This window comes from Dendropsophus ebraccatus, chromosome 2 (assembly GCF_027789765.1).
Source record: "Dendropsophus ebraccatus isolate aDenEbr1 chromosome 2, aDenEbr1.pat, whole genome shotgun sequence".
In the NCBI taxonomy this organism is placed as follows: domain Eukaryota; kingdom Metazoa; phylum Chordata; class Amphibia; order Anura; family Hylidae; genus Dendropsophus; species Dendropsophus ebraccatus.
In genome coordinates this window covers 210,486,628-210,513,876 of record NC_091455.1, presented here as the reverse complement: position 1 = coordinate 210,513,876, position 27,249 = coordinate 210,486,628, and the positions used below count along the sequence as shown (strand labels likewise).

Sequence of the window (27,249 nt, the reverse complement as noted above, 5' to 3'; positions counted from 1 at the left end):
TTAAAACAGACCACAGACTAGACCCCATATTAGTACAGGCTCCAGACCAGACCCTATATTAGTACAGACCCCAGACTAGACCCAATATTGGTACAGGGCCCAGACCAGACCCTATATTAGTACAGACCCCAGACTAGACCCAATATTGGTACAGGGCCCAGACCAGACCCTATATTAGTACAGACCCCAGACTAGACCCCATATTGGCACAGGACCCAGACCAGACCCTATATTAGTACAGGCACCAGACTAGACCCTATATTAGTACAGGCCCCAGACTAGACCCAATATTTGTACAGGGCCCAGACCCGACCCTATATTAGTACAGACCCCAGACTAGACCCCATATTAGTACAGGGACCAGACCCTATATTAGTACAGCCCCCAGACCAGTCCCTATATTAGTTTAGCCCCCAGAACAGACCCTATATTAGTACAGCCCCCAGACTAAACCCTATATTAGTACAGCCCCAAGACCAGACACTGTATTAGTACAGACTGCAAACCAGATAAGATAAAATATTCCAACCCCTGACCAGACATATTTACCCACCTTGCTCCGTATGGTATCATATCAGGAATAACGCTAAGTGAGGGCTACATAAGTATACATGGTGGGGTTACTGCTGTCATGATGAAAACCACGCAGCACAGTCTACCACTCACCGCTACTGCTAACTGCGATACAAGCTATACGTGTGAACATACCCTTAAACTCAGCTCTGCTACCTCTGAAGCTAATACTGACTCAAGGCTAATCTTAGGGGCGGCAAACCAACCCATTGTAGGGTGGCAGCTGCCAGACGGGCTTTTTTTTCTCTCATTTTTATGTGGGCGCAGAGTATATGGGAAAGTATCTTGGCGTACATTCCCCGCAGCTAGTAAAAGGCCTAAAATTAGGTGGTAACCCAATTTTTTTTTCATGTATAGCACAGGATATTTTTTCCCTTGAGTGTGAACACAGGCTAAAGGTGAGGTTGGGGGAAGGGTGGCTTGACATTGTGGAGAAGGTGGAGGGTCTGTATGGACATGTGACCACCAGTCCTCTCATTTCTAACAGGGAATAGTGCAGCGCCCTATTGCAGCTAAACTCTATTGGCGTCCATCGACCATGGCTTAAAATAACCAGCAGTTCTGTTCTTTAAGATGATGAGTAGGTTGAGACGTTATGGGTCCTGCCACTTGTCATATGGCGACACTGTGATAAATTTGGCGCAGTTTCTTCTAGTCTCGTCTACTTCTAAATTAAACGCTGTCTTAATACGTCTCTATATTGTCCCGGTCTCTATACAAAGCCTGGAATACACAAAGATGACGGGCCGTGAACTGACAGCTGCAGAGAACTCGAGAGAAAAAAAAATGGCTATCCTTCCCATCTTTAACCCCCCGGTGATTAATCATCGGCAACGATTTTTTTTTTCTCCCCAGAATAAACAATTCTGTTACACATGGGCAGTGATTATATTTCTGTCAGGGTATAAAAGGTAGCGAGCGGCTTACTCATGCATGTGGTACACTGGAATCATTTCCACCCATGAAGAAACATAATACCCTTCATAGGAAACGCAGCTTCTCTATAATCCGTATCCACAGGGGTCCGTAGAGGGAGGTATACTCATGTCTTCCACCCTCAGAAATTACTATGCAGCTGTCATGACCACATGCATCGCTTTCTGTCACCAGATGTAAATGTGACAAAAAAAAAAAAAAAGAAAAGCTGCTTCTTCTAAACTCTTCCTTTTTTTCTGGATTTCTTCCTCCTTCTTTTCAGGGTGCAGGCGGCTCCGCAGTCAGATGTGCAGAGACGGGGGGCGGGGGCGTAGTGTCGCTGGTTAATACATTGTTACGGGTTCGATTGGAAAGATTCTGTTGCTTCTAAAAGAAAAACTGATACAAAGTATAGGATTGTATCTCATTGACCGCTGTGATCGGTGGGGTTTAACCAAAGTGACCCCCAGCGACCTCTGGAACAAAGTGGCATCGGTACTAAGGGCTGTCGGGATTGCCTACTTTTGGGAGGCTCCTCATAGTTGGTTCATTATGGTCAGCACTCAGCGGAGAGGCCAAACATCCTCCGGGATGTTGGAGGATGAGGTAGAAGAATACTTGGAAGAAGAAGAAGAGAATACTTATGCCCATGAATTGACCTTTAGGTCTTCACACCACCTAATGTCCACCAGTGTCAGGTGACCCGTCCTATGAGGGATGAGCTGAATGCTGAGGGCTCCCTGCTGACAACCGCGCTGTGAGATAGAGTTCCTCGGCTTACCGCAACTTTGCTCTATCCAGATCAGTTCCTAGCTTACTGCTGTCTGTGGATACTGTCCTGCACTGTAACTCTCCTAGTCCACGGCGTGGGTTGAGGTTGTCTCTCACTTGTCCTCTCCTGTAGGAGCTTTAACACTGCATAGTGTTGTGTAGAGTAAACTGAGAAGAAATTGTTAGTTGTGTCTTGTCTTGCTTTCAACCCATATGGGGACCTAACACTGAACTTCTTGAGAGTAGGGGGACCTGGCAGAGGGCCAGGGGAGGGACCACTGTAGAGAGCTGTTGAGCTTGTGTCCTTCCTCTACAATGTCCACCACGAAAGACCCATACACTTCCTCTACCCATGTGACTTCCTTCCTTGGCGTATCTAAAGTGCGCTGTGAGTGGGTGAAGAGTGCAATAGAAGACGTAAGAAGAGAGGTGATAGGAAAGAAGAGAAGATTCCCATAGGTTCACAGATCCATGTGACACACAAATAAACAATAACCCTTTACACACTTCAGCTGTGCAACATCTGAATACACAAATCTAATACAGCGACATCTACTGGCAAAACCCTATCACTACCTTCATCACCACTGACTAACAACAAGTACAGACTTTTATGAAGGGTGTAACCTAAAGCAACACCTGTGGTGGGACACCACATTCAGGTTTGGCAACGCTTTTAGTCACCAGTCGGACCCTTAAAGGGGTTATTCAGTGTTACAAAGACATGGCCACTTTCTTCCAGAGACAGCACCGCTCTTGTCTCCAGTTCAGGTTAAGTTTGCAATTAAGCTCTATTTACTTTATTGGGACTGCTCCACCCAGGCTGGAGGGAGATGGAGAACAGATACAGAGCAGTCTAGAGGGGAGAAACACACAGGCTGTGGACAAGTGTGGAGACATAATATGGGTATGTGCACAGTACTGTAACGCCTGGAGTAGTGGATCCACTGGACCGTCACCAGCGATGGCACTAACCTCACCAGGGAGCGGAGTCTAAGGGGCCGCTGGTTTTCACCTGAGCCCGCCGCAAGGCGGGATGGACTTGCTGCGGCAGGCGACCCCCAGGTCGCTACCCCTGGCTTGGTTGCTAGTGACGGCAGGCGAAGCGTGGCAGGAGCAGTAGGCAGGAGATGGTGCTGGCAGAGGTCTGTAGGCGTAACCGCAGGTGACAGGCTGAACACAGGCGCAATGAAGTGACAGGGGAGCAGGAACCAGGAACAAGGACTAGGGACCAGGTAGCGGATAGGAAACAGGAACAACAGGGGGCTGGGCCAAACGCTATGGGAAGCATGTAGAGGCTCCAACACAAGGGACAGGGCATGCTGGGATTTATAGGGAGTGATTGGTGCAACTAACCAATTAAGGGCGGACTGGCCCTTTAAATCTGAGACAGCCGGCGCGCGCGCGCCCGAGGGGGCGGGGACGCGCGCGCCGGCCGGCACAGACGGAGACAGGAGCAGTGGAGAGGTGAGGCGCCCCCAAGGGCCGAACTAGCAGCAGCGCCGGGTCCCTGCACAAGGACCCCGGCGGCTGCATGGGGCAGGAGGAGGTCGCGGCGGCGGCCCGGAACACGGGACGCCGCCGCGGCCGTGACAAGTACGGAATGGCGACGGATAACCCATTGCGCATTCCGCAGCTCGCGGACTGAGGCGGGCGGGCGCATCTCCACTCATGTCATAGACTCCGCAGTGTGCATGTACCCTAAAGTTCACACCAAGCTGGACCAGCTATAGAAAAGTATCTTAACAAAATTTTCAAAGGTGTCCATAGCCTTTAAAGGGGTACTCTTGATTCAGAGGCATATAGCATTGCCTACCTTTGTGCCCCAGTATTTGTTTTGGGGTATATATATATTTGGAGGGACTGGTCAGAGATAGTGACACCATTCAGGGGGTGGGGTTAGAGCTCAGAGACAAAATCCAGCCAAGCATCCTATGACATCAGAAGATGATGTGTTGTCTAAAGAGAGAGGGATGAGCCTGGAAACTGGAGACAATACACATTGTGCACTTCTTCTATTTTCAACTTCCTGTCAGGGATGAATCACACAAAACCAGAACTGTTAATGATAATACCCTATTTCTAAGTGTAAAAAGTGGAGTTTTATTATATACAATTTACCAATACTGGAGTACCCCTTTAAGCGGGCCATACACAAGAGATAGCTGTCAACTAGAGATAAGCAAACCTGCCAAAAGAACCCAAATGATGGCTATGTGAACCCCGCTGCCTGGAGAAGGTGGATGCAGCCCTAGGACTGTCTGGAAGACATATATACAGCCATATAGACATCTCATTCAATGGCAGTGGGCTCATCCTGAATAGAAATGGCAGCAAGGAATAAGTTACTGGCAGATTCCGGGATTCTGGCGGGATCAGACTCATACTTATATAGTGTGTATGGTCACCGTTACTCTATCTCCAAAAAACAGCGCCGTATGCTGGGGCCTCACACCCCAACACCCTCCTCACCTTCTAAGGCCCGTAATATTTATATTTTTTTGTTATTAGGAAGACAGAAGATTATTATTTATGGGGCAAAACGGAATAAAAAAATTCTGATCCATCATGGAAGCCATGTAGGCCTATTGTGTGTGTTACCATGACAACTAGTCAGTGCCTATAGCAACCAGATTTTAATAGAGCAGTTTAAGAAATGAAAGCTGTGCTGTGATTGGTTGTTTCCTGGATCTTGCTCGCTCCTCCTCTCATAGGCCGATGGGATGATGTCACCGCGCTCTCTGGATCCCATCCATAGGGCAGAAGATGGCGGCATCCTAAACCTGCAGATAGGACATAAGGGTGAGGTCAGAAGCATACCTCGCAACCACCCCAAAACCTGTAAAATATCCCAATTTTGGGGTGATATCCTGCCAGGACGGCCGCCCATTTATCCTGCACCCCTGTGCTGCAAGCGGCAAGTGTGTACAGGGCTACTGTAGGAGCTGCTGTAGTGCGGACGGCATTTTGCGACACGGATCGCTATGGTAATGAAACGGCAATGTGGTGCACCATGAAGCACGGAGCACTACAGACGCACATTGGTAGTGGGGGCCATGGGCTGCACTACGGGTGTGTGAATGAAGCCTAACATGGGAAGGCTGTGTACTATTGGTATCTACCCCTCCATAGGCCGGTGTATGGAGGGATACTGGTGTTTGTACAGTGGATGTTATACAGTAATGGTATGGTGGTATTAGTCATGTGGTGGAGATGGCGGTGGTCATGGTGTGCCGATAATATGTGTTTTTTATAACAGGATTTTTTTAATGGTCTGGCGGTATTAGTTACTATGTGGTGATATTGGTTTCTTCTATATTGGTCTTGGGTTAGCGGATGTGGTCAGGAACAGTGTGGCAGTATGGTATAAATCCACTTCTGGCTTCTGCAGTGTATGATTGGGTGAATGGCGGTGGGAAAAGTGTTTGGGTGTGGCCATGGGTGTGTTTATGGGGCGTGGTTATGGATGTGTTTACGGGGTGTGGTTATGGGTGTGTTTATGGGTTGTGGTTATGGGTGTGTTTATAGGGTGTGTTTATTGGTTTGTGGTTATGGGTGTGTTTATGGGGCGTGGTTATGTATGTGTTTACGGGGTGTGGTTATGGGTTTGTTTATGGAGCATGATTGCGGGTGTGTTTATGGGGTGTGGTTATGGGTGTGTTTATAGGGTGTGTGGTTATGGGTGTGTTTATAAGGTGTGTTTATGGGGCGTGGTGTTGGATGTGTTTATGGGGTGTGGTTATGGGTCTGTTTATGGGTGTGGTTATGGATGTGTTTATAGGGTGTGTTTATGGGGCGTGGTTATGGATGTGTTTATAGGGTGTGTTTATGGGGCGTGGTTATGGATGTGTTTATGGGGTGTGGTTATGGGTGTGTTTATGGGGCGTGGTTATGGGTGTGGTTATGGGTGTGTTTATGGGGCGTGGTTATGGGTGTGTTTATGGGGCGTGGTTATGTGTTTGTTTATGGGGTGTGGTTATGGGTGTGTTTATAGGGTGTGTTTATGGGGCGTGGTTATGGATGTGTTTATAGGGCGTGGTTATGGGTGTGTTTATGGGGTGTGTTTATGGGGCGTGGTTATGGATGTGTTTATGGGGTGTGGTTATGGGTGTGTTTATGGGGGCGTGGTTATGGATGTGTTTATAGGGCGTGGTTATGGATGTGTTTATAGGGCGTGGTTATGGGTGTGTTTATGGGGCGTGGTTATGTGTTTGTTTATGGGGTGTGGTTTTGGGTGTGTTTATAGGGTGTGTTTATGGGGCGTGGTTATGGGTGTGTTTATAGGGTGTGTTTATGGGGCGTGGTTATGGATGTGTTTATAGGGCGTGCTTATGGGTGTGTTTATGGGCGTGGTTATAGGGCGTGGTTATGGGTGTGTTTATGGGGCGTGGTTATGGATGTGTTTATAGGGCGTGGTTATGGGTGTGTTTATGGGGCGTGGTTATGGGTGTGTGACACATCACCTTGAATGTCCCTCTTTGCTCTCAGTTGGGAGTAACGTAATAAGTCAGACAATACCCTATGTGGCACTATTATTCCACTGCACAGTACATGACTGGGTTTGCTCCTATGTATAATAAGGTTCTGGGCAACAAGCAAAGTAGCTCCACAATTTAAAAAAAAAAAAAAAAAAGTATATATATTTGTATTTCAACCTACATAATAGTACTGCCATATACAGCCCACGTTATACCGGCATATGGTACCATGATAATACTGCCATATACAGCCCAAATAATACAACCATAAAGTGCCAGGATAACACTGCCATATACAGCCCACATAACACCACTATATATTGCCAGGATAATACTGCCATATACAGGACACAATATACAGCTATATACTGCTGATGTGGAGCAGTCGGCAGTGTGTGTCACACGTGACGTCACTGCCCCGCCGCGCGCACTGTGTACATCCACTACACGCCGCGCACCCCGCGTGACTCTCCTCTAAACTCACCGGCGAAGGACGCTTGACCACGTGACAGCACAGAGGCGGGCTGGAGGCCGCAGGAGCGAATCAGAGCGCAGCATTCGGTCGCTGTGGGCGGGCCCGCTGTGACGTGACGGGGAAGCGTCTGATGGGAAGTGTGTGTGAGTTGTGCACAGCATGGCTGCCAAGGTATGTGCCCGGAGCGGGGACGGGGGCACCGGGAGCCAGGGGGGCTGAGGGGGCAACACGGGCAGCTGCAGGGGGACCGGCCGCACGGGAGACGCACTGTGTGACTGCTGACAGAGCCTGTGCGGCCGCATAACACTGGTGACCTAGGGCCTGTCCTTGTGTGTGGGGTTATACCTGTCCTGAGGGGTCACCTCATAGCATAGAGTGTACAGGAGGTACTGACCTCTCTATATACACTGACCCCTCTATATACAGGAGGTACCCCCCCATACACTGACCCCTCTATATACAGGAGGTGCCCCCCCCATACACTGACCCCTCTATATACAGGAGGTACCCCCCCCCATACACTGACCCCTCTATATACAGGAGGAACCCCCCCCCCATACACTGACCCCTCTATATACAGGAGGTACCCCCCCATACACTGACCCCTCTATATACAGGAGATACCCCCCCATACACTGACCCCTCTATATACAGGAGGTACCCCCCCATACACTGACCCCTCTATATACAGGAGGTACCCCCCCATACACTGACCCCTCTATATACAGGAGGTACCCCCCCATACACTGACCCCTCTATATACAGGAGGTACCCCCCCCATACACTGACCCCTCTATATACAGGAGATACCCCCCCATACACTGACCCCTCTGTATACAGGAGGTACCCCCCCATACACTGACCCCTCTGTATACAGGAGGTACCCCCCCATACACTGACCCCTCTGTATACAGGAGGTACCCCCCCATACACTGACCCCTCTATACAGGAGGTACCCCCCCATACACTGACCCCTCTGTATACAGGAGGTACCCCCCCCCCATACACTGACCCCTCTATACAGGAGGTACCCCCCATACACTGACCCCTCTATATACAGGAGGAACCCCCCCCCCCATACACTGACCCCTCTGTATACAGGAGGTACCCCCCCATACACTGACCCCTCTATACAGGAGGTACCCCCCCATACACTGACCCCTCTATATACAGGAGGTACCCCCCCCCATACACTGACCCCTCTATATACAGGAGGTACCCCCCCATACACTGACCCCTCTATATACAGGAGGTGCCCCCCCCATACACTGACCGCTCTATATACAGGAGGTACCCCCCATACACTGACCCCTCTATATACAGGAGGTACCCCCCCCCCCATACACTGACCCCTCTATATACAGGAGGTACCCCCCCCCCCCCATACACTGACCCCTCTATATACAGGAGGTACCCCCCCATACACTGACCCCTCTGTATACAGGAGGTACCCCCCCCCCCATACACTGACCCCTCTATATACAGGAGGACCCCCCTCCATACACTGATCCCTCTATATACAGGAGGTACCCCCCCCCATACACTGACCCCTCAATATACAGGAGATACACCCCCCCCCATACACTGACCCCTCTATATACAGGAGGTACCCCCCCCCATACACTGACCCCTCTGTATACAGGAGGTACCCCTCCCCATACACTGACCCCTCTGTATACAGGAGGTACCCCCCCCATACACTGACCCCTCTGTATACAGGAGGTACCCCCCAATACACTGACCCCTCTATATACAGGAGGTACCCCCCCCCATACACTGACCCCTCTATATACAGGAGGACCCCCCTCCATACACTGATCCCTCTATATACAGGAGGTACCCCCCCCCATACACTGACCACTCTATATACAGGAGATACCCCCCCATACACTGACCCCTCTATATACAGGAGATACCCCCCCATACACTGACCCCTCTGTATACAGGAGGACCCCCCCCCCCCCATACACTGACCCCTCTATATACAGGAGGTACCCCCCATACACTGACCCCTCTATATACAGGAGATACCCCCCCCCCCCATACACTGACCCCTCTATATACAGGAGATACCCCCCCCCCCCATACACTGACCCCTCAATATACAGGAGATACACCCCCCCCCATACAGTGACCCCTCTATATACAGGAGGTACCCCCCCCATACACTGACCCCTCTGTATACAGGAGGAACCCCCCCCCCCCATACACTTACCCCTCTATATACATCAGGTACCCCCCCATACACTGACCCCTCTATATACAGGAGGTACCCCCCCCCCATACACTGACCCCTCTATATATAGGAGGTACCCCTCCCCATACACTGACCCCTCTGTATACAGGAGGCCCCCCCCCCCATACACTGACCCCTCTGTATACAGGAGGCCCCCCCCCATACACTGACCCCTCTGTATACAGGAGGAACCCCCCCCCCCATACACTGACCCCTCTATATACAGGAGGTACCCCCCCATACACTGACCCCTCTATATACAGGAGGTACCCCCCATACACTGACCCCTCTATATACAGGAGGTACCCCCCCCATACACTGACCCCTCTATATACAGGAGGTACCCCCCATACACTGACCCCTCTATATACAGGAGATACCCCCCCCCCCCCATACACTGACCCCTCTATATACAGGAGATACCCCCCCCCCATACACTGACCCCTCTATATACAGGAGATACCCCCCCCCCATACACTGACCCCTCTATATACAGGAGATACCCCCCCCCATACACTGACCCCTCTATATACAGGAGATACCCCCCCCCCATACACTGACCCCTCTATATACAGGAGATACCCCCCCCCCCCATACACTGACCCCTCTATATACAGGAGATACCCCCCCCCCCCATACACTGACCCCTCTATATACAGGAGATACCCCCCCCCCCATACACTGACCCCTCTATATACAGGAGATACCCCCCCCCCCCATACACTGACCCCTCTATATACAGGAGGTACCCCCCCCCCCCATACACTGACCCCTCTATATACAGGAGATACCCCCCCCCCCCATACACTGACCCCTCTATATACAGGAGATACCCCCCCCCCCATACACTGACCCCTCTATATACAGGAGATACCCCCCCCCATACACTGACCCCTCTATATACAGGAGATACCCCCCCCCCCATACACTGACCCCTCTATATACAGGAGATACCCCCCCCCCCCCCCCCATACACTGACCCCTCTATATACAGGAGATACCCCCCCCCCCCATACACTGACCCCTCTATATACAGGAGATACCCCCCCCCCCCCCATACACTGACCCCTCTATATACAGGAGATACCCCCCCCCCATACACTGACCCCTTTATATACAGGAGATACCCCCCCCCCCATACACTGACCCCTCTATATACAGGAGATACCCCCCCCATACACTGACCCCTCTATATACAGGAGATACCCCCCCCCCCATACACTGACCCCTCTATATACAGGAGATACCCCCCCCCCCATACACTGACCCCTCTATATACAGGAGATACCCCCCCATACACTGACCCCTCTATATACAGGAGATACCCCCCCATACACTGACCCCTCTATATACAGGAGGTACCCCCCCCCCATACACTGACCCCTCTATATACAGGAGGTACCCCCCCCCCATACACTGACCCCTCTATATACAGGAGGTACCCCCCCCCCATACACTGACCCCTCTATATACAGGAGGTACCCCCCCCCCATACACTGACCCCTCTATATACACTGACCCCTCTATATACAGGAGGTACCCCCCCCCCATACACTGACCCCTCTATATACAGGAGGTACCCCCCCCCCATACACTGACCCCTCTTTATAGTGGAAGCTACAGTACGAGTGTGAACAGAGCTCAGTTTTCACCCCTGTGACCTACACATGACCTTAAAGGGATAGAGCAAATATAAATATTCTCTATACGTATAAAACCTTTTGGTGTCTGGTTAATACAACACTATCATCATGGCCTCAGTGACTGCCATTATGCCCTGAAGGACATTGGACTACAATATGGATTACCCTTTAGGGCAGAACCTATGAACCGTGAATTATTGCAGAACTACAATTCCCATAATACCCAGTACTATTCACATATTATAGAGGCATTACCTCCATAGGGAAAACATAGGGTCTACAGCTCCCTTCAGCCTTTTGTTAGAGCAGAGATGGGGGAACCTGTTGCAGAACTACAATTCCCATCGTGCCTGGGCAGCCAAAGCTAAATCCCATTTGAGTTCCAAAAGTTGTCATAGTATGATGGGAGTTGTAGTTTTGCAAGTACTGGAGAGGCACAGATTGTAAAAACCACCATACAGAATGCCAATGAAAATGCTGGCCTAAAGGGGTACTCCATCGAAAACCGTTTTCTTTCAGATTATCTGGTTTCAGAAAGTTTTACAGATTTGGAATTTACTTCTATTCAAAAATCTCCAGTCTTTCAGTACATATCAGCTGCTGTATGTCCTGCAGGAAGTGGTGAATTCTCTCCAGTCTGACACAGTTCTCTCTGCTGCCACCTCTGTCCATGTCAGGAACTGTCCAGAACAGTAGCCAATTCCCATAGAAAACTTTTCCTGCACTGGACAGTTCCTGACATGGACAGAGGTGGCAGCAGAGAGCACAGTGTCAGATATATATTCGTATATTGTCCTCAGAGGAAGGTCAGGTGTCATGTGACCCCCAGGTTTTTGCCTTCCACATTGACGTTCAGCAGATGCCCCTGGCGGGCCGGTTGTTATATCAGCATTTGCCTGCAGTGACGCTCCCGGCTCTACTACATCTCCACTGCTGCGCAGTAATGTCGTTTGTCCGTCTGGGTTTGTCTCTGTCAGGTTACCCGGCCGCTCAGCACCTGACGCTGATTCGGGGTGACAGCGTGCCGGGTAGACACCGCCATAATCAGATGAGCGCTCCCTCAGGGTGCGTGGATTTCCTGTACAACCAGGAAACCTGTAAATTGCTTTAATCGTAAGCTACACGGTAACGTTTTTATTAGCGGAAATCGAGTTACGCCTGATTCTGGGAAGGAGAGCGATCCTGTTGTGTAGTGGCCGCCATGGGAAACTATTGTGTGTTGGAGACAGACGTAGAAAGGCGCAATTTTTTTTTTCTTTTCTGGTAAAGTGTTGTTTTTATGGCTGGTGTATATATATGGCGGTATGTTTTATACATATATTAGACCAGGGATGTCAAACTCAGGCCCTCCGGCTGGTACAGAACTATAATTCCCATCATGCCTGGACAGCCAAAGCTTTAGCTTTGGCTGTCCAGGCATGATGGGAGTTGTAGTTTTGCAACAGCTGGAGAGCCAAGGTTTCCTGCTGAGGAATCTGTTGGCGCTATACTAATATTATTGATGAAATTACAATGGAAGCCTATGGGACGTCCAGCAGTCCTGTATACTCTCCCATAGACTTCCATTATTATCATTGTAGGTCGCTTGTTACACCTGTGTAGAGTGGAGATAAAGGGGCGCACTGCATGTAACCAGACATTTCTGCCATTTGATGATAGCAATCAGACGGGGTCTCAGCACCCGGACCCACACCGATACAAACTTTTGACATGTCCAAATGATGGTTAAACTTTGAGAAGACATAGGGTTAAAGGGGTACTCCAGCAAATTATTTTTTTTTTCTTCAAATCAACTGGTTTCAGAAAGTTATTTTGAATTGTAAATTACTCCTGAATTGTAAAAATCTCCTGTCTTCCAGTACTTATCAGCTGCAGTATGTCCTGCAGGAAGTGGTGTATTTTTCAAGTCTAACACAGTGCTCTCTGCTGCCACCTCTGTCCATGTCAGGAAGCAAATCCCCATAGAAAACCTCTCCTGCTCTGCACAGTTCCTGACATGGACAGAAGTGGCAGCAGAGTGCTCTGTGTCAGACTGGAGAGAATACACAACTTCCTGCAGGACGTACAGCAGCTGATAAGTACTGGCAGAGTGGAGATTTTTAAATAGAAGTAAATTACAAATCTATATAACTTTCTAACACCAGTTGATTTGAAAGAAATAGATTTTCACCAGTGTACCCTTTTAAATGGGCGGCCATTGGCCACTTATCTACGTCCCTTGTCCTTTAGACGGCCATTTTTGGACAGTAAAGGATTGGCTTTTAGTACCTTATAGTGCGTTTATAGCAGACAGATTTTTTTTTTAAGTCAAAGCCAGGAACAGACTATAAACAGAGAACAGGTCCTAAAGGATAGACTGAGATTTCTCCTCTTTTCAAATCCATTCCTGGCTTTGGCTTCAAAAATCTGTCAGTTAAATCTGTGTAAACGCACCATAAATCATATTGAAGGAGAAGGAATAACGTGTCCACGACTTCTAGGACCTTACAGATTAGTGATGTACACGCTGCTTTCATACCCCATTATACCCATAGAGCCGTCACTGTTCCCGCTATAATAACCATCTATAGATCACCTCCCTGAACAGAGTCTGACCCGTGTTCCCCATTATAAACCTCTAGTCATGCGTTATAGAGTCCAAGGCCACGGATGTTATATCGGGATGTTCTATACTCTTCATAGTGGCTTTAGAGAAACTAACTTATTGTTTGATGCAACTTTTTAGAAAACTTTTGTGTGTGTGTGTGTGTGTGTGGGGGGGGGGGTGTCAGCAAAATAATCAACACCAGTTGATTTAAAGGGATAAAAATAATAATCGGAGTAACCCTTTAAAGGTGTCGTCCAGCTTCCTGCATATCCAGTGAACGGCCAGGGGAAGCTGCAGTCGATAGAGTTTTGGAGGCATCAGCCGACTGTCCCATGCCTGACTTCTCCTGACAGATGACATTGGGGAGAAATAGGCATTGGACATGTTGACTCTCAGTCCCCCAATCCTAGTGCTCGGCCGGCGGTGGTGAACGGACACTTCTAGATGCTTTCCGGCAGCCAGATTCCACACATGCCTATGTAAATGTTTATGACTCCTGCAGTTTTCACCTTTCCTCACAACAACAGGAGTAAAGAGGATTGAGCTGGTTGAACTCGAGGGACGCGTCTTTGCCCTAGTGTGCTGAGGTCACTGTATCCCCTCCCCAGGTAGTAGAGCAGAGCTGTAGGACTGATATGTGGACGCTATGGTATGTTCACACTGTGTTTGGTCTATACCCACATAGTGAATGTCGTCCGTCAGAAACCATATACTTACCTTGAAGCTACATGTAATAGGTACAAATTCTTCACCTCTTACAGGATTTTTCAGATAAGTTGTTGGCTTGAGGACACATTAGTTGTAGATAGTGTTGAGCGGAGTTGCTGAACTGTTTGGAATCAGCGATGTATGGAGAAGTTCTCCAGATACCGTGAGTTTAAGGGTGTTATTACACGGGCCGATGGGGGCCCGATAATAACTGTAAAGAGCAGATCGGCGCTCGTTTACTGGGCCTATTACAGGGCTTGATAATCGTTTAACAAGGGCTGCATGGACATCGTTACCGATGTCCTTGCAGCCCTTGCTTTTACTTTATACATTACCTGTCCATGCTGCAGGGATCCTCTTGCGGTCTTCTCCCCTGGTCCTGCTCGCTCCAGCTTTAGAGTGGCCTGTCTCAGCTGACAGGCCGCTCAGCCAATCATTGGCCACAGCGGTCCCGGCCTGTGATTGGCTGAGCGGCCTGTCAGCTTAGACAGGCCACTCTAAAGCTGGAGGGAGCGTGACTCGGTGAGAAGCAGAGCGTAAGAGGAGCCCTGCAGCATGGATAGGTAATGTATTCTTCTCTGCCTATCATCAGCCGCCCCTTCCAAATTTTGGATGACTAAATGTATACAGTCCCAGGCATAAGTGGTGCAGATGAACTCTGAGATGCATACAATACTAAGAGGAGGCGTGGTGCTCATTTTAGCAAGAATTTTTATGCAATTTTGCAAAAACAAAATAAATAAATGCTTTTATACAAAATTGCATGAAGGCACTCGTGTGTATAAAGCATATAGTGCTTTATTTAACGTAATGTAAATTGAAGACTTTATTTGTACGAGTCAAAAGTGCTAATAAAAATTTGTCTTTCAAATGAACTGGTGTCAGAAAGTTATATAGATTAGTAATTTATGTCTATTTAAAAATTTTCAGTCTTCTAGTACTTATCAGCTGCTATATGTCCTGCAGGAAGTGGTGTATTCTCTCCAGGCTGACACAGTGATCTCTGCTGCCACCTCTGTCCATGTCAGGAACTGTCCAGAGCAGCAGCAAATCCCCATAGAAAACCTCTCCTGCTCTGGACAGTTCCTGACATGGACAGAGGTGGCAGCAGAGAGCACTGTGTCAGACTGGAAAGAATACACCACTTCCTTTCCTGCAGGACACACAGCAGCTGATAAGTACTGGATGGCTGTAGATTTTTAAATAGAAGTAAATTACAAATCTATATAACTTCCTGACACCAGTTGTTGTGAAAAAAAAAGATATTTCTCTGGAGTTCCCTCATAGGAGCCACTCTCTAGTCTGGCTAATAGATGGCATCCCTATAGTTTTATAACCTAGACACACACTCTCTCTTGATCTCATGGACTATATTCTCAGCTGAGTCACTCCTAATGTCTCTACCTTGGGAGACTCTCAGTGAATGATAGGCCGTCTCCGCGGCCGTGGGTTTTTGCTGTTTAATGGCCCGTCTATAAGTCATTGTTATCTGCAGTCATGTCTCCTTGTGTAACGCTGCACGTGGTCGCTGACCGGCCGTGTACGGAATCACATGCCCGGTGCATGCTCGCCTTTTATTTTGTTACCTGCTCGTAATCGTGTTTGCTCAGGAACACGGGCGCGACGCCAAGATCTGCAAATGGTTTCAAGGTGCAGAGAAGTTGAGGTCGTTCAGGGTCTGATCCGCTTTTTTTTCTGAGCTGAGATTTTGTGTCTGAGGATTAATGCAGAAAACAAAAGTACAAGGAATGGCTTAAAGGGGAACTCGCTATATGGATCTGTAAATTCTATTTAAAACTCTCCCGTCTTCCAGTACTTATCAGCTGCTGTATGTCATGGAGGAATTGGTGGCTTCTTTCCAGTATGACATAGTGTTCTCTGCTGCCACCTCTGTCCATGTTTGGAACTGTTGTATTGTTGTATATTTCCGTCTGTCCCTCAAAAAATCTCCTCATTGTATATCCCCCCCCTCCCCCGTATCCTCCATCGTCTATCACATTCTCATTCTCGTCATCCTCTTTCCATATTGATCGTCCCAGTAGAGAGATTATCTCTCATAGTTCAGCAGGGAAAATAAGAGAAAGTCTTAAGACGTAAGATTGCAGCATCTTTTTCGTAAAACGCTTCTTAAAATATATTCTGCATCTTTATCCGTTCCCGGTGGCGCAGAAAAAGCAATTTTACTCCCCGTTTTCTGTCCATTAGCTTTATGAGGAATAAACCACTTACACCCCCCACCTGCCGCAGCGCCGCCGCCTCGGGACGTCGCCTTGATCCAGATTTAAGGCGTCTTCTCGGCTTTTCCTGTTCCCTCGATTTCGAGTGTCGGTGTTGCGCTCCTTCTCCCGTACCCCCGAGGAGTCTCAATGCTTCCGTAATTGAAACCCTTAATGTCCGGGGTATGTGGCTTCCGCGTCGGATTACCGGGACAACTTTTTTCCAATATTTCTTCACCTGGCGGCTTCTCTTTAGCAGATTATCTCTCGGCGGCTTTGATGCCTCATTGACTTCTTTATTTTAAGCGTTTAAGTTGCGGAGAAGCTTCGGCGAGATCAGAGACAAGTTCTTCTTTCTTATTCCTGACCCTCAAATGACCGCACTTCAGAATAACGCTATAGTCAGGTTTCTGTATTGATATATTATCATCCAATAATCTCTGTGGTCGCTTATTGGTAAATTATACATAGAATTAAATAGAAAATAATAAAACAATATATTTGAGTAATTTTAGACACCCCTTGTGGTCTGGTTATGGTCACCTCCGCTGGGGATCTATGGTAGTGGAGGGGTAACAATCTTTTTTCCTGGAGGTCTATGCTAGTGGAGGGGTGACTGTCTGCCTCCCCAGGGAGCTGTGGTAGTAAAGGGGTGAGTGTCTGCCTCCTTGGGATAGTTAAAGGGTGAGTATCTGCTTAACTGGCGGTTTAGTAGTGGAGGGGGAACGGTCTGCGTACCTGGTGGTCTATGGTAGTGGAGAGATGACTGCATGCCTCCCCAGGGAGTGTCTGCCTCCTTGGGTGAGTATCTGCTTCCCTGGTGGTCTAGTAGTGGAAGGGTGACTGCCTGCTAGTGTTGAGCGGACATGCCAAACTGTTCGGGTTCCTCAAAGTTCTCCAGCCTGAATGCTCCACATTTGACTCCCGGTGTCTGGAGAAGTTGAATGCCGCCTTAGGGAGTCCTGGAAAACATGTATATGGCCCTAGGCTGTAGTTGTGATTTCCAACTTTTCCAGCTGCAGGGAGTAAAATGCCAAACATTCAGCTTTGACAACATTCTCTGAAACTGAACGGTTTAGCAGGTCTGCTTAAAGGGGTTATCCAGCGCTACTAAAACATGTCCTCTTTTCCCCCTACTGTTGTCTCCAGTTCAGGTGCAGTTTGCAATTAGGCGCCATTTACTTCAATGGAACTGAGTTTCAAAACCCCACCCAAACTGGAGACAACAGTAGGGGGAAAGTGGCCATGTTTATGTAGCGCTGGATAACCCCTTTAATATTACTGCCTGCTTCCCTGGGAGTCTGTGGTGGTGGAGGGGTGACTGCCTGCTTCCCTGGGAGTCTGTGGTGGTGGAGGGGTGACTGCCTGCTTCCCTGGGGGTCTGTGGTGGTGGAGGGGTCACTGCCTGCTTCCCTGGGAGTCTGTGGTGGTGGAGGGGTCACTGCCTGCTTCCCTCGGGGTCTGTGGTGGTGGAGGGGTCACTGCCTGCTTCCCTCGGGGTCTGTGGTGGTGGAGGGGTCACTGCCTGCTTCCCTCGGGGTCTGTGGTGGTGGAGGGGGCACTGCCTGCTTCCCTCGGGGTCTGTGGTGGTGGAGGGGGCACTGCCTGCTTCCCTCGGGGTCTGTGGTGGTGGAGGGGTCACTGCCTGCTTCCCTCGGGGTCTGTGGTGGTGGAGGGGTCACTGCCTGCTTCCCTCGGGGTCTGTGGTGGTGGAGGGGTCACTGCCTGCTTCCCTCGGGGTCTGTGGTGGTGGAGGGGTCACTGCCTGCTTCCCTCGGGGTCTGTGGTGGTGGGGGGGTGACTGCCTGCTTCCCTGGGGGTCTGTGGTGGTGGAGGGGTCACTGCCTGCTTCCCTGGGTGTCTGTGGTGGTGGAGGGGTCACTGCCTGCTTCCCTGGGTGTCTGTGGTGGTGGAGGGGTCACTGCCTGCTTCCCTCGGGGTCTGTGGTGGTGGGGGGGTCACTGCCTGCTTCCCTGGGGGTCTGTGGTGGTGGAGGGGTCACTGCCTGCTTCCCTGGGGGTCTGTGGTGGTGGAGGGGTCACTGCCTGCTTCCCTGGGGGTCTGTGGTGGTGGAGGGGTCACTGCCTGCTTCCCTCGGGGTCTGTGGTGGTGGTGGGGTGACTGCCTGCTTCCCTGGGGGTCTGTGGTGGTGGAGGGGTCACTGCCTGCTTCCCTGGGGGTCTGTGGTGGTGGAGGGGTGACTGCCTGCTTCCCTCGGGGTCTGTGGTGGTGGAGGGGTGACTGCCTGCTTCCCTCGGGGTCTGTGGTGGTGGAGGGGTCACTGCCTGCTTCCCTCGGGGTCTGTGGTGGTGGAGGGGTCACTGCCTGCTTCCCTCGGGGTCTGTGGTGGTGGTGGGGTCACTGCCTGCTTCCCTCGGGGTCTGTGGTGGTGGAGGGGTCACTGCCTGCTTCCCTCGGGGTCTGTGGTGGTGGAGGGGTCACTGCCTGCTTCCCTCGGGGTCTGTGGTGGGGCGGTGGTAATGGAGGAGAGACTGCCTGCCTCCCTGGGGGGTGGTGGTAATGGAGGAGAGACTGCCTGCCTCTCTGGGGGTCTGTTATAGTGGAGCCGTCTAGGCCATGGGTCTCTAAACTGCGGCCCTCCAGCTGTTGCAAAACTACATTTCCCATCATGCCTGGACAGCCAAATCCAAAGCTTTAGCTGTCCAGGCATGATGGGAGTTGTAGTTTCGCAACAGCTGGAGGGCCGCAGTTTGGAGACCCCTTTCCTCTTTCCTTTATAATCTAGGCCGTCCACTGGGCAAATGTTCCTTTCCCTAGTCATATTGGGTAACCTCTGGATGAATTCCTCTATCCCTGGTGGTCTAGGGTACTGGGTTCTGAACTTGTTATTCAAGTAACAACATAAAGTTGTCAGACCCCCCCCCCCCTCTGTATCCATCAGATAGGTTTCCAGTCTCATAGTTCTGACCGTTCTATGGCCGACACATCCCCGCTTGTCCTTTCCCCATAAACCGCTCCATGAGGCTCTGGCTGTAAGTAGTTTATTACTTTACTACGTTTGACATCAGCCTTTTATGCTGCTTCTGTTCTGTCACTTGTGCGGAGGAGATCACATTGCACTTTATATCACAGTAAGACGCTCAGTCAGTTTTGTTGTTTGTTCAATGTGATATAAAAAGTTTAACAGTGATCAAGTGATGGGCCGTAAAGCTGCTTACCGAGCACGGCCGGCTGTAATCCGCAGATGGTGCAATGATAGGAGTTTATCCAGAGCCGATTTGGTCTGAGATCTCTGGAAATATTTGCTTTTTCACTACATGCCTTTTACCCTTTATATTTACAAAAATAGCCTCTTTAAAGAGTCTGATATTAAAACCTGTCCTGTTCTAGTGTTTCTATTTTCTGACTGTAATTTTTTTTTTTCATATTTTTTTTACATTGTTATGGTGGCGACCATCTTGCTTGGGGTGCTCTTAACAGCATTTAGCGACATGCTTTACAGCATTACTCATGGTCATAGACGACAATAGACAGACTCTGTCCCCTTGAGATGAATGTGAAACATTACTGAGCGCGCTCTGTGACCTGTGAAGAGGTCAATCCACAGGGAGCTGGTTTCACGTGACGCTGTAATGCTGCACAGATCACTTTACTGCAGCCTCCTCTTATCACTGCAGTCTCAACAATAAATCTCAGCTTAGTTTTAGTCCCAGTGGTGAGAATGAGAACTGCAAGCTATCAGGATTATTTTACAATATAAATAGAAAATTAGAAAAAAAAATTCTTAAATATGTTTAACATAAAAACATAATTTCAACAATAAGTTGTTTTCTGATGACACATTCCCTTTAAATTGTACCTGTGACCTCTCGACCTGTTTGTTAATAAATACTTTTATTCCCCATGGAATCACTAATGTGGAACATATTTTCCTGTATCTCTGTGATGCACCGTTCCCTCGCTACTCCTAAATATGTATCAGTAAATAGCCATCTGGGTGTTCCCAGTAGGGGGCGTATCCCTACACTGACTGGAAACAGCATCTGTGATTGGATAGTCTCAGATAGTACTGGGACACGCCCCCACTGGTATTGCCCAGTTGGCTATTTTTATGATAAATCTCTAGAAGGAAAAACAGAGGAACAGCACAGCACCCAGCGATAAGAAGAGATGACCCCGAATAGTTGTTTCATGGGAATACAAGGATTTACTAAACCAGACTGGTCGGGAGAGGCCACCAGTCCACTTTAAGGGTCAGTTCACTTGGAGCAAAACTGGCAGAATTCCGCCAGCCTCCGTGTCATACTGGCCGTCTATGGGAGGCTTGCGCGCCTCCTTCCTCCGCGCGGATGAATGGACATGTCAATCGTTCCAAGCGGAGAAAGGAGGCATGCAAGCCCTCCCATAAACTATCAGTATGAGATGGAGGCTGGTGGAATTGTCCGCCGCGGAATCCTGCCAGCCTTTGTGTCGTACCGATAGTTCTGCTTCATGTGAACTGGCCCTAACCCTTTTTTTTTTTTTTTTTGTGGATTTTTTTTCTTTCCCTCAATTGTTTGTTACAGGTCATGACAGTCACAGCTGCATGGGAATAATCTCAATCTATGATTGTGTAGTCATCTACAGAGCGGTATGGACTTTATCGACCTTGTACTATACTACAACCTTTATAGCCTAAAGACTTAAAGCAAGTTTTTTTTTTTTTTTTTTTTACAGCTTTAGGACACAGTCCTTTTGAAAACTTTTTGGTGCTGTGTTAATTTTATGACTTTGTCGGTCAGGTTTACTGCATTAATCTATAGGAACCAGTTATTGGACTATATAGCTTTTTTTTTTTTTCTCTCCCAGCACACCCAGCCAAGTGTGCATCTGCATAGGGAGAGGGGTGTATGCTGCTGCCAGACTTTTAATGGAAGCTTATGGAGTCCAGAAAAATCCCAAAGATGGTTGGCCGCTCCCACCAAAATTAGTAGGTTCAACCAACATGAATGTTCATGGCCAGCTTAGCGATTGATCAGTAGTTAGGCCACAAGAAAGGGGTGCTGACTAGTTTTCCTGCTCAGAAGTAGGGCGGTGTATCCCCTAGTTAAGGGTCCTTTTACACAGACAGATCTATCTATGAAGCTAAAGACAGGAATGAAGTTGAAAAGAGAAATAAATCTGTGTAAAAGGACCTTAAAGGGGTTGTCCAGTGAAAATCTTTTTCTTTCAGATAAACTGTCAGAAAGTTATATAGATTTATACTTTACTTCTATTAAAAAATCTAAAGTCATCCCATACTTATCAGCTGCTGTATGTCCTGCATGAAATGTTTTTTTATTTTCAGTCTGACACAGTGCTCTCTGCTGACATCTCTGGTCAAGACAGGAACTCTGTCTCGGTTTTCTATGAATCCCCACAGAAAACCTCTCCTGCTTTGGACAGTTCCTGTCTCGGCCAGAGATGGCAGCAGAGAGCACCGTGTCAGACTGAAAAAAAAATTTTTCCTGCAGGACATGCAGCAGCTAATAAGTATGGGAAGACTTGAGATTTTTTAATAGAAGTAAATTACAAATCTATATAACTTTCTGACACCAGTTGATTTGAAAGAAAGATTTTCACTGTCAGGTCAGCGCTCTCTTGCTCCTTGTTCCCTGCTCAATAGCGGCGCTATGACATCCACTGACAGCTAACGGGTTGGGAGGGAGGGCTTCCCGGAGGATAGTCCAGATGGGCCATAGAAGATAGTGGCAGCCTGCTGCCGCTCCTGTTACATTGAGCGATAGGCAGCAGACCATCGATATCGGCATCGTTTTCTTTCAGCTTGTTGAAAAACATTGATCAGCCAACATTGTGCATGTCTGCTGAAGGTTTCCTTCTAACACTACCTATTATACCAAGCAGAATGTGGCGATAATCGCTTGGTGTAATAGAGTCTTTACTCTGTTTTCCTTCTCTGAAAAATTGCAATCCACTTCCTGTTGTCGGGAGAAGTCTGTCTCTAGTAAAAGCCTAAGGGTCCTATTCCACGGGCCGAGGAGGGCCCGATCAACGATGTAAACGAGCGGCGGTCTGCTAGATCGCCGCTCGTTTACTGGGCCTATTCCACGGCCCGATGATCGTTGAGCGAGGGCTGCAGGGACATCGTTACCGATGCCCTTGCAGCATCATATATTACCTGGCTGCAGGGCTTGTCCTCCGCTCCGTCTCCTCCCCGGGTCCCGCGCTCTATCTTCTGAATGGCCGGTCAGCTGACAGGCCACACTCAGCCAATCACAGGCCACGGCGGTCCCGGCCTGTGATTGGCTGAGCGCTCCGTCAGCTGACCGGCCATTCAGAAGATAGAGCGCGGGACCCGGGGATGAAGACAGCGCAGAGAAGAAGCCCTGCAGCCAGGTAATGTATGATGCTGCTGCTGTTTCTTCTCAAATCGTCGGTCGCCCGCCGTGCACCGCTATTCAACCGTAGTGATGCGCGGTGGGGGAACAATGATTTTAGGTCTGGCCCTAAATGAACGATCAGCCGATGACACGATCATCGGCTGATCGTTCTCTCTATTTCACCGAACGATAATCGGCCGAATCGGGCCAAATGGGGCCGACCCGGCCGATTATCGTTACTGTGGAATAGGGCCCTTAGAAAGACAGATTACAGGAAATGGGGGGTGGGGCATACCATGTACACTGTGCAACAGGGGGAACGGAAGGTGGCCAAAATTTAGTAATATATTGACCACGTTGTTGGCATCTTTTTTTGTGGATTCTCATGTATACCTGCAATAACGCAGTGTAAAGCAAGACTAAGATTACGTCTCCCATCATCACCCCTTACCCTATTTAAAGGGGTACTTTGGTGAGTTTCTTTTTAATCAACTGGTGTCAGAAAGTTATATAGGTTTGTACATTTTTTCTATTTAAAAATCTCCAGGCTTCTAGTACTTATCAGCTGCTGTATGTCCTGCAGGAAGTGCTATATTCTTTCCAGTCTGACACAGTGCTCTCTGCTGCCACCTCTGTCCATGTCAGGAACTGTCCAGAGCAGCAGCAAATCCCCATAGAAAACCTCTCCTGATCTGGACAGTTCCTGACATGGACAGAGGTGGCAGCAGAGAGCACTGTGTCAGGCTGGGGAGAATACACCACTTCCTGCAGGACAAACAGCAGCTGATAAGTACTAGAAGACGGGAATTTTTTTAATATAAGAAATTTACAAATCTGTATAACTTTCTGACACCAGTTAATTTAAAAGAAGAAAAAGTTAAGCCGGAGTACCTCTTTAAAGGGGGTTATTGTGGATTCAAAAGAGTACTGCTATTTTATTGCAAAACCAGCGCCATTCGTGTTCCAGGCTGTGTGTGGTATTGCAATTCAACTCCATTCACTGAGCTGCTAACCCCCACACCCAGTCTTGGGCCCAATATTGGGGCTGTTTCTGGAGGAAAACGGACTTTGTTTTTCTAAGTCTGGATAACCCCTTTAACTTTCCGCGTCGTATCATTGCGCAGTTATGGCCGACTTATCAAGAGATGTAAAGAGGAATGTCCATTAAACATAATCTTTCTCGGGTATTTGTTTACCGGATTATTTTGTTATGTGACACTTTCTCTTTTTTTTTTTCCCTTCGCGGTTTTCTCCACCGCCGCTTACACTTAAAGTAATTTCTGAAAAGTATGTCAAAAATAAATGTTTTTGCATAGGAATGTAGGATAATGTCACTCTGAGTGATTTTGATTTCTCAAGCCTGCTTGAAACAATTTTCCGGCAAGCTGTAGGTTTGGCGGCGTCGGCTCCTTAGGATGGATTTTCTGTACGTTTTTTTTTTTTCCGCAAGCGGCGCAGTTATGTTCAATTGTTAACATCTCAAACTGTATGATTGCGGTGGAAGGAGTCTGTGTAAGGGATCTCTAATCACAGAGCGGGTGTTAGGACTCTGTTTCCTCTCAATACTTGTAAATAGAACTGACATATGATGCCGCCGCCGCTCATTAATCGCTCATTTGCTTTACGTATCGCCCGTTCTCTTCTCGCCGCTTACGTTTCTAGTATACTTTGTAAAAAAAAAAAAGCAAATAAAATTATTTCCTCCCTGCTGACGTTCTGTGTACACGGCAGAATTTCCTTTGCTTTTTTTTTCCCCAAGTTGATTTTTGTTTACGACTCAATCCCGCTAATTTACCCGGTTTATTAGGCACAGCGCCATGTAATTCTAAGTGGCTGTGTCTGGTATTGCAGCTCGGTCCTATTGACTTGATGTGGCATGAGCTGGCATCCACCTCTGTATCCCTTTTGTTCTGTTACCAAGTCTTGTCAGGAATATTTATTTAAAGTATTTGCTCACTGTTCACAAACCTGCAGTGTATACAAGTTTTTCTACATAAAAAGTTGAGCAACTTTGTAAATATGTTGCAGAAGTTATCTTGTATTTATTTGGAGTTACTTTCTGTATTATACTCCAGAGCTGCACGCACTATTCTGCTAGTGGGGTCACTGTGTACATACATTACTGATCCTGAGTTACATCCTGTATTATACTCCAGAGCTGCACTCACTATTCTGCTGGTGGGGTCACTGTGTACATACATTACATTACTGATCCTGAGTTACATCCTGTATTATACTCCAGAGCTGCACTCACTATTCTGCTGGTGGGGTCACTGTGTACATACATTACATTACTGATCCTGAGTTACATCCTGTATTATACTCCAGAGCTGCACTCACTATTCTGCTGGTGGGGGTCACTGTGTACATACATTACATTACTGATCCTGTACTGATCCTGAGTTACATCCTGTATTATACTCCAGAGCTGCACTCACTGTTCTGTCTCACCATGTTCTGCTGCATAAATCTACATAATATCTCTTTTTTTCCCCTCTTTCCAGGTAGCGTTGACCAAGAGAGCTGATCCAGCTGAGCTGAAATCTATATTTATTAAGGTAGGATCCTGCCCTTAGTCTGTAACGTAGACAATAAAGTGCAGATATAAAGGCTTCTGGTTATTTTTCCCTAACACCTTTGTGTTGCACATTTCCGTAGTATGCCAGCGTGGAAAAGAATGGAGAGCACTATATGTCCCCATTCGACTTTGTCAGACGTTACCTGAACGTCACAGGGGATGGAGAGCCGAACCCCAAAACCGTCCAGCTCCTGGCAGGCGTAGTGGATCAGACCAAAGACGGGTGAGCTCTTGTGTTTTTCTTTATTCTTTGTGTTATCTTATTTGTTGTTTCCTTGATATATGTCAGGAACTGTCCAGAGCAGTAGCAAATCCCCATAGAAAACCTCTCCTGCTCTGGACAGTTCCTGACATGGACAGAGGTGGCAGCAGAGAGCACTGTACTAGGTTCAAGGTCCCATTATGCTACTGAGGGCTTAGGTAACCAAGGGCCGGGTGACCACCATTCAGTTGATGTCTGGTTTGATATCCTGTCCTGGTCTTGAATCTGTATTGTTATTACTCCATGCAGGAATAAAAGATGGAAATGATTGGGAAAGGAATTCTTAAAGGGGCACTCTGGACATTTAAAGCGACTCTGTACCCACAATCTGACCCCCCCAAACGACTTGTACCTTCGGATAGCTACTTTTAATCCAAGATCTGTCCTGGGGTCCATTCGACAGGTGATGCAGTTATTGTCCTAAAAATGTAAATTTGAAGCCCGTGCCAAACAGGAGTATCTGTGCCCTAACTTTGCACCATCCCTCCTCCCCACCCTCTTCAGCATTAGGAATGCCATTGAAACATTTTCTCAATGCTGAACATTGCACAGGTCCTTAACAATCCAACCCATGTGCCGGGCTGACACAGGTGGGGAATAGGAGGCAATCTGCCTGGAGCATTCCTAATGATGAGGAGGGTGGGGAGGAGGGACGGTGCAAAGTTAGGGCACAGATACTCCCATTTGACAGGGGGCTTCAAGTTTAAAAGTATTTCTGTAGGACAATAACTGCATCACCTGCCGAACAGACCCCCGGACAGATCTTGGATTAAAAGCAGCTATCCGAAGGTACAAGTGGTTTGGGGGGGGGGGGGATCAGATTGTGCGTACAGTCTCGCTTTAATAAATATCCTATTCTTAAAGTGTCACTGTCGTTTTTTTCAGAAATCAATAGTCCAGGCGGTTTTAAGAAACTTTGTAATTGGGTTTACTAGGCAAATCTGCCATTATCTGCATTCAAAAAGGCCCCCACCCCCACCCCCCTCTCTCATTCACTGCTCATTATCAGGAAATCTCGACTCTTTTACATCAGTCGGGCCCTGTGTAACTTATGGAGGGGGGACGAGGGAGATTAGTCGGCAGCAGAGAACAAAGCAATACACAGTGGGAGCTGTGTGAGAGCCAGTATTCAGAGGTCAGTGCTGACTTCAGAGAAGATAGCCCGGTGATGTAGCTGTAAATTAACTCTTTGTTGTCCTGTTTTGGTGCCTCGTCTTCCTCCACCCCTTCCCTCTTCATAGAGAACAATGAAGACAGGGGGGAGAGCTTCAAACTGCTTTTTCATGGTAAAAATGCATTGTTCAGCTAATAAACCCAATTACAAAGTTTCTTAAAATCGCAAAGTTTCTTAAAAAAATGTAAATGTCAGTGAAACTTTAAAGCGGATGTACCATCAGGTAGCACAGTCTTTTTTTTTTTTTCTTTTTGAAACGCAGCCCGGTGCCGTAATTCGTCTGTGCCTGGCCCAGTTTCATGCACGGGGCGGG

General features: G+C 48.3%; 1 protein-coding gene across 1 annotated transcript in view; it reads left to right on the top strand.

Annotated features, from left to right (window-relative positions):
* The first annotated feature begins 7,283 nt into the window (after positions 1-7,283).
* The window catches only part of SLC25A13 (solute carrier family 25 member 13), a 94,603-nt gene continuing 74,637 nt past the window's right edge, over positions 7,284-27,249 (top strand). The window contains exons 1-3 of the mRNA XM_069959375.1: positions 7,284-7,383; positions 25,427-25,480; positions 25,581-25,723. Of these exons, the coding sequence (XP_069815476.1) occupies positions 7,372-7,383; positions 25,427-25,480; positions 25,581-25,723 (209 nt within the window). The 5' untranslated portion in view covers positions 7,284-7,371. The remainder of the gene's footprint in view (positions 7,384-25,426; positions 25,481-25,580; positions 25,724-27,249) is intronic.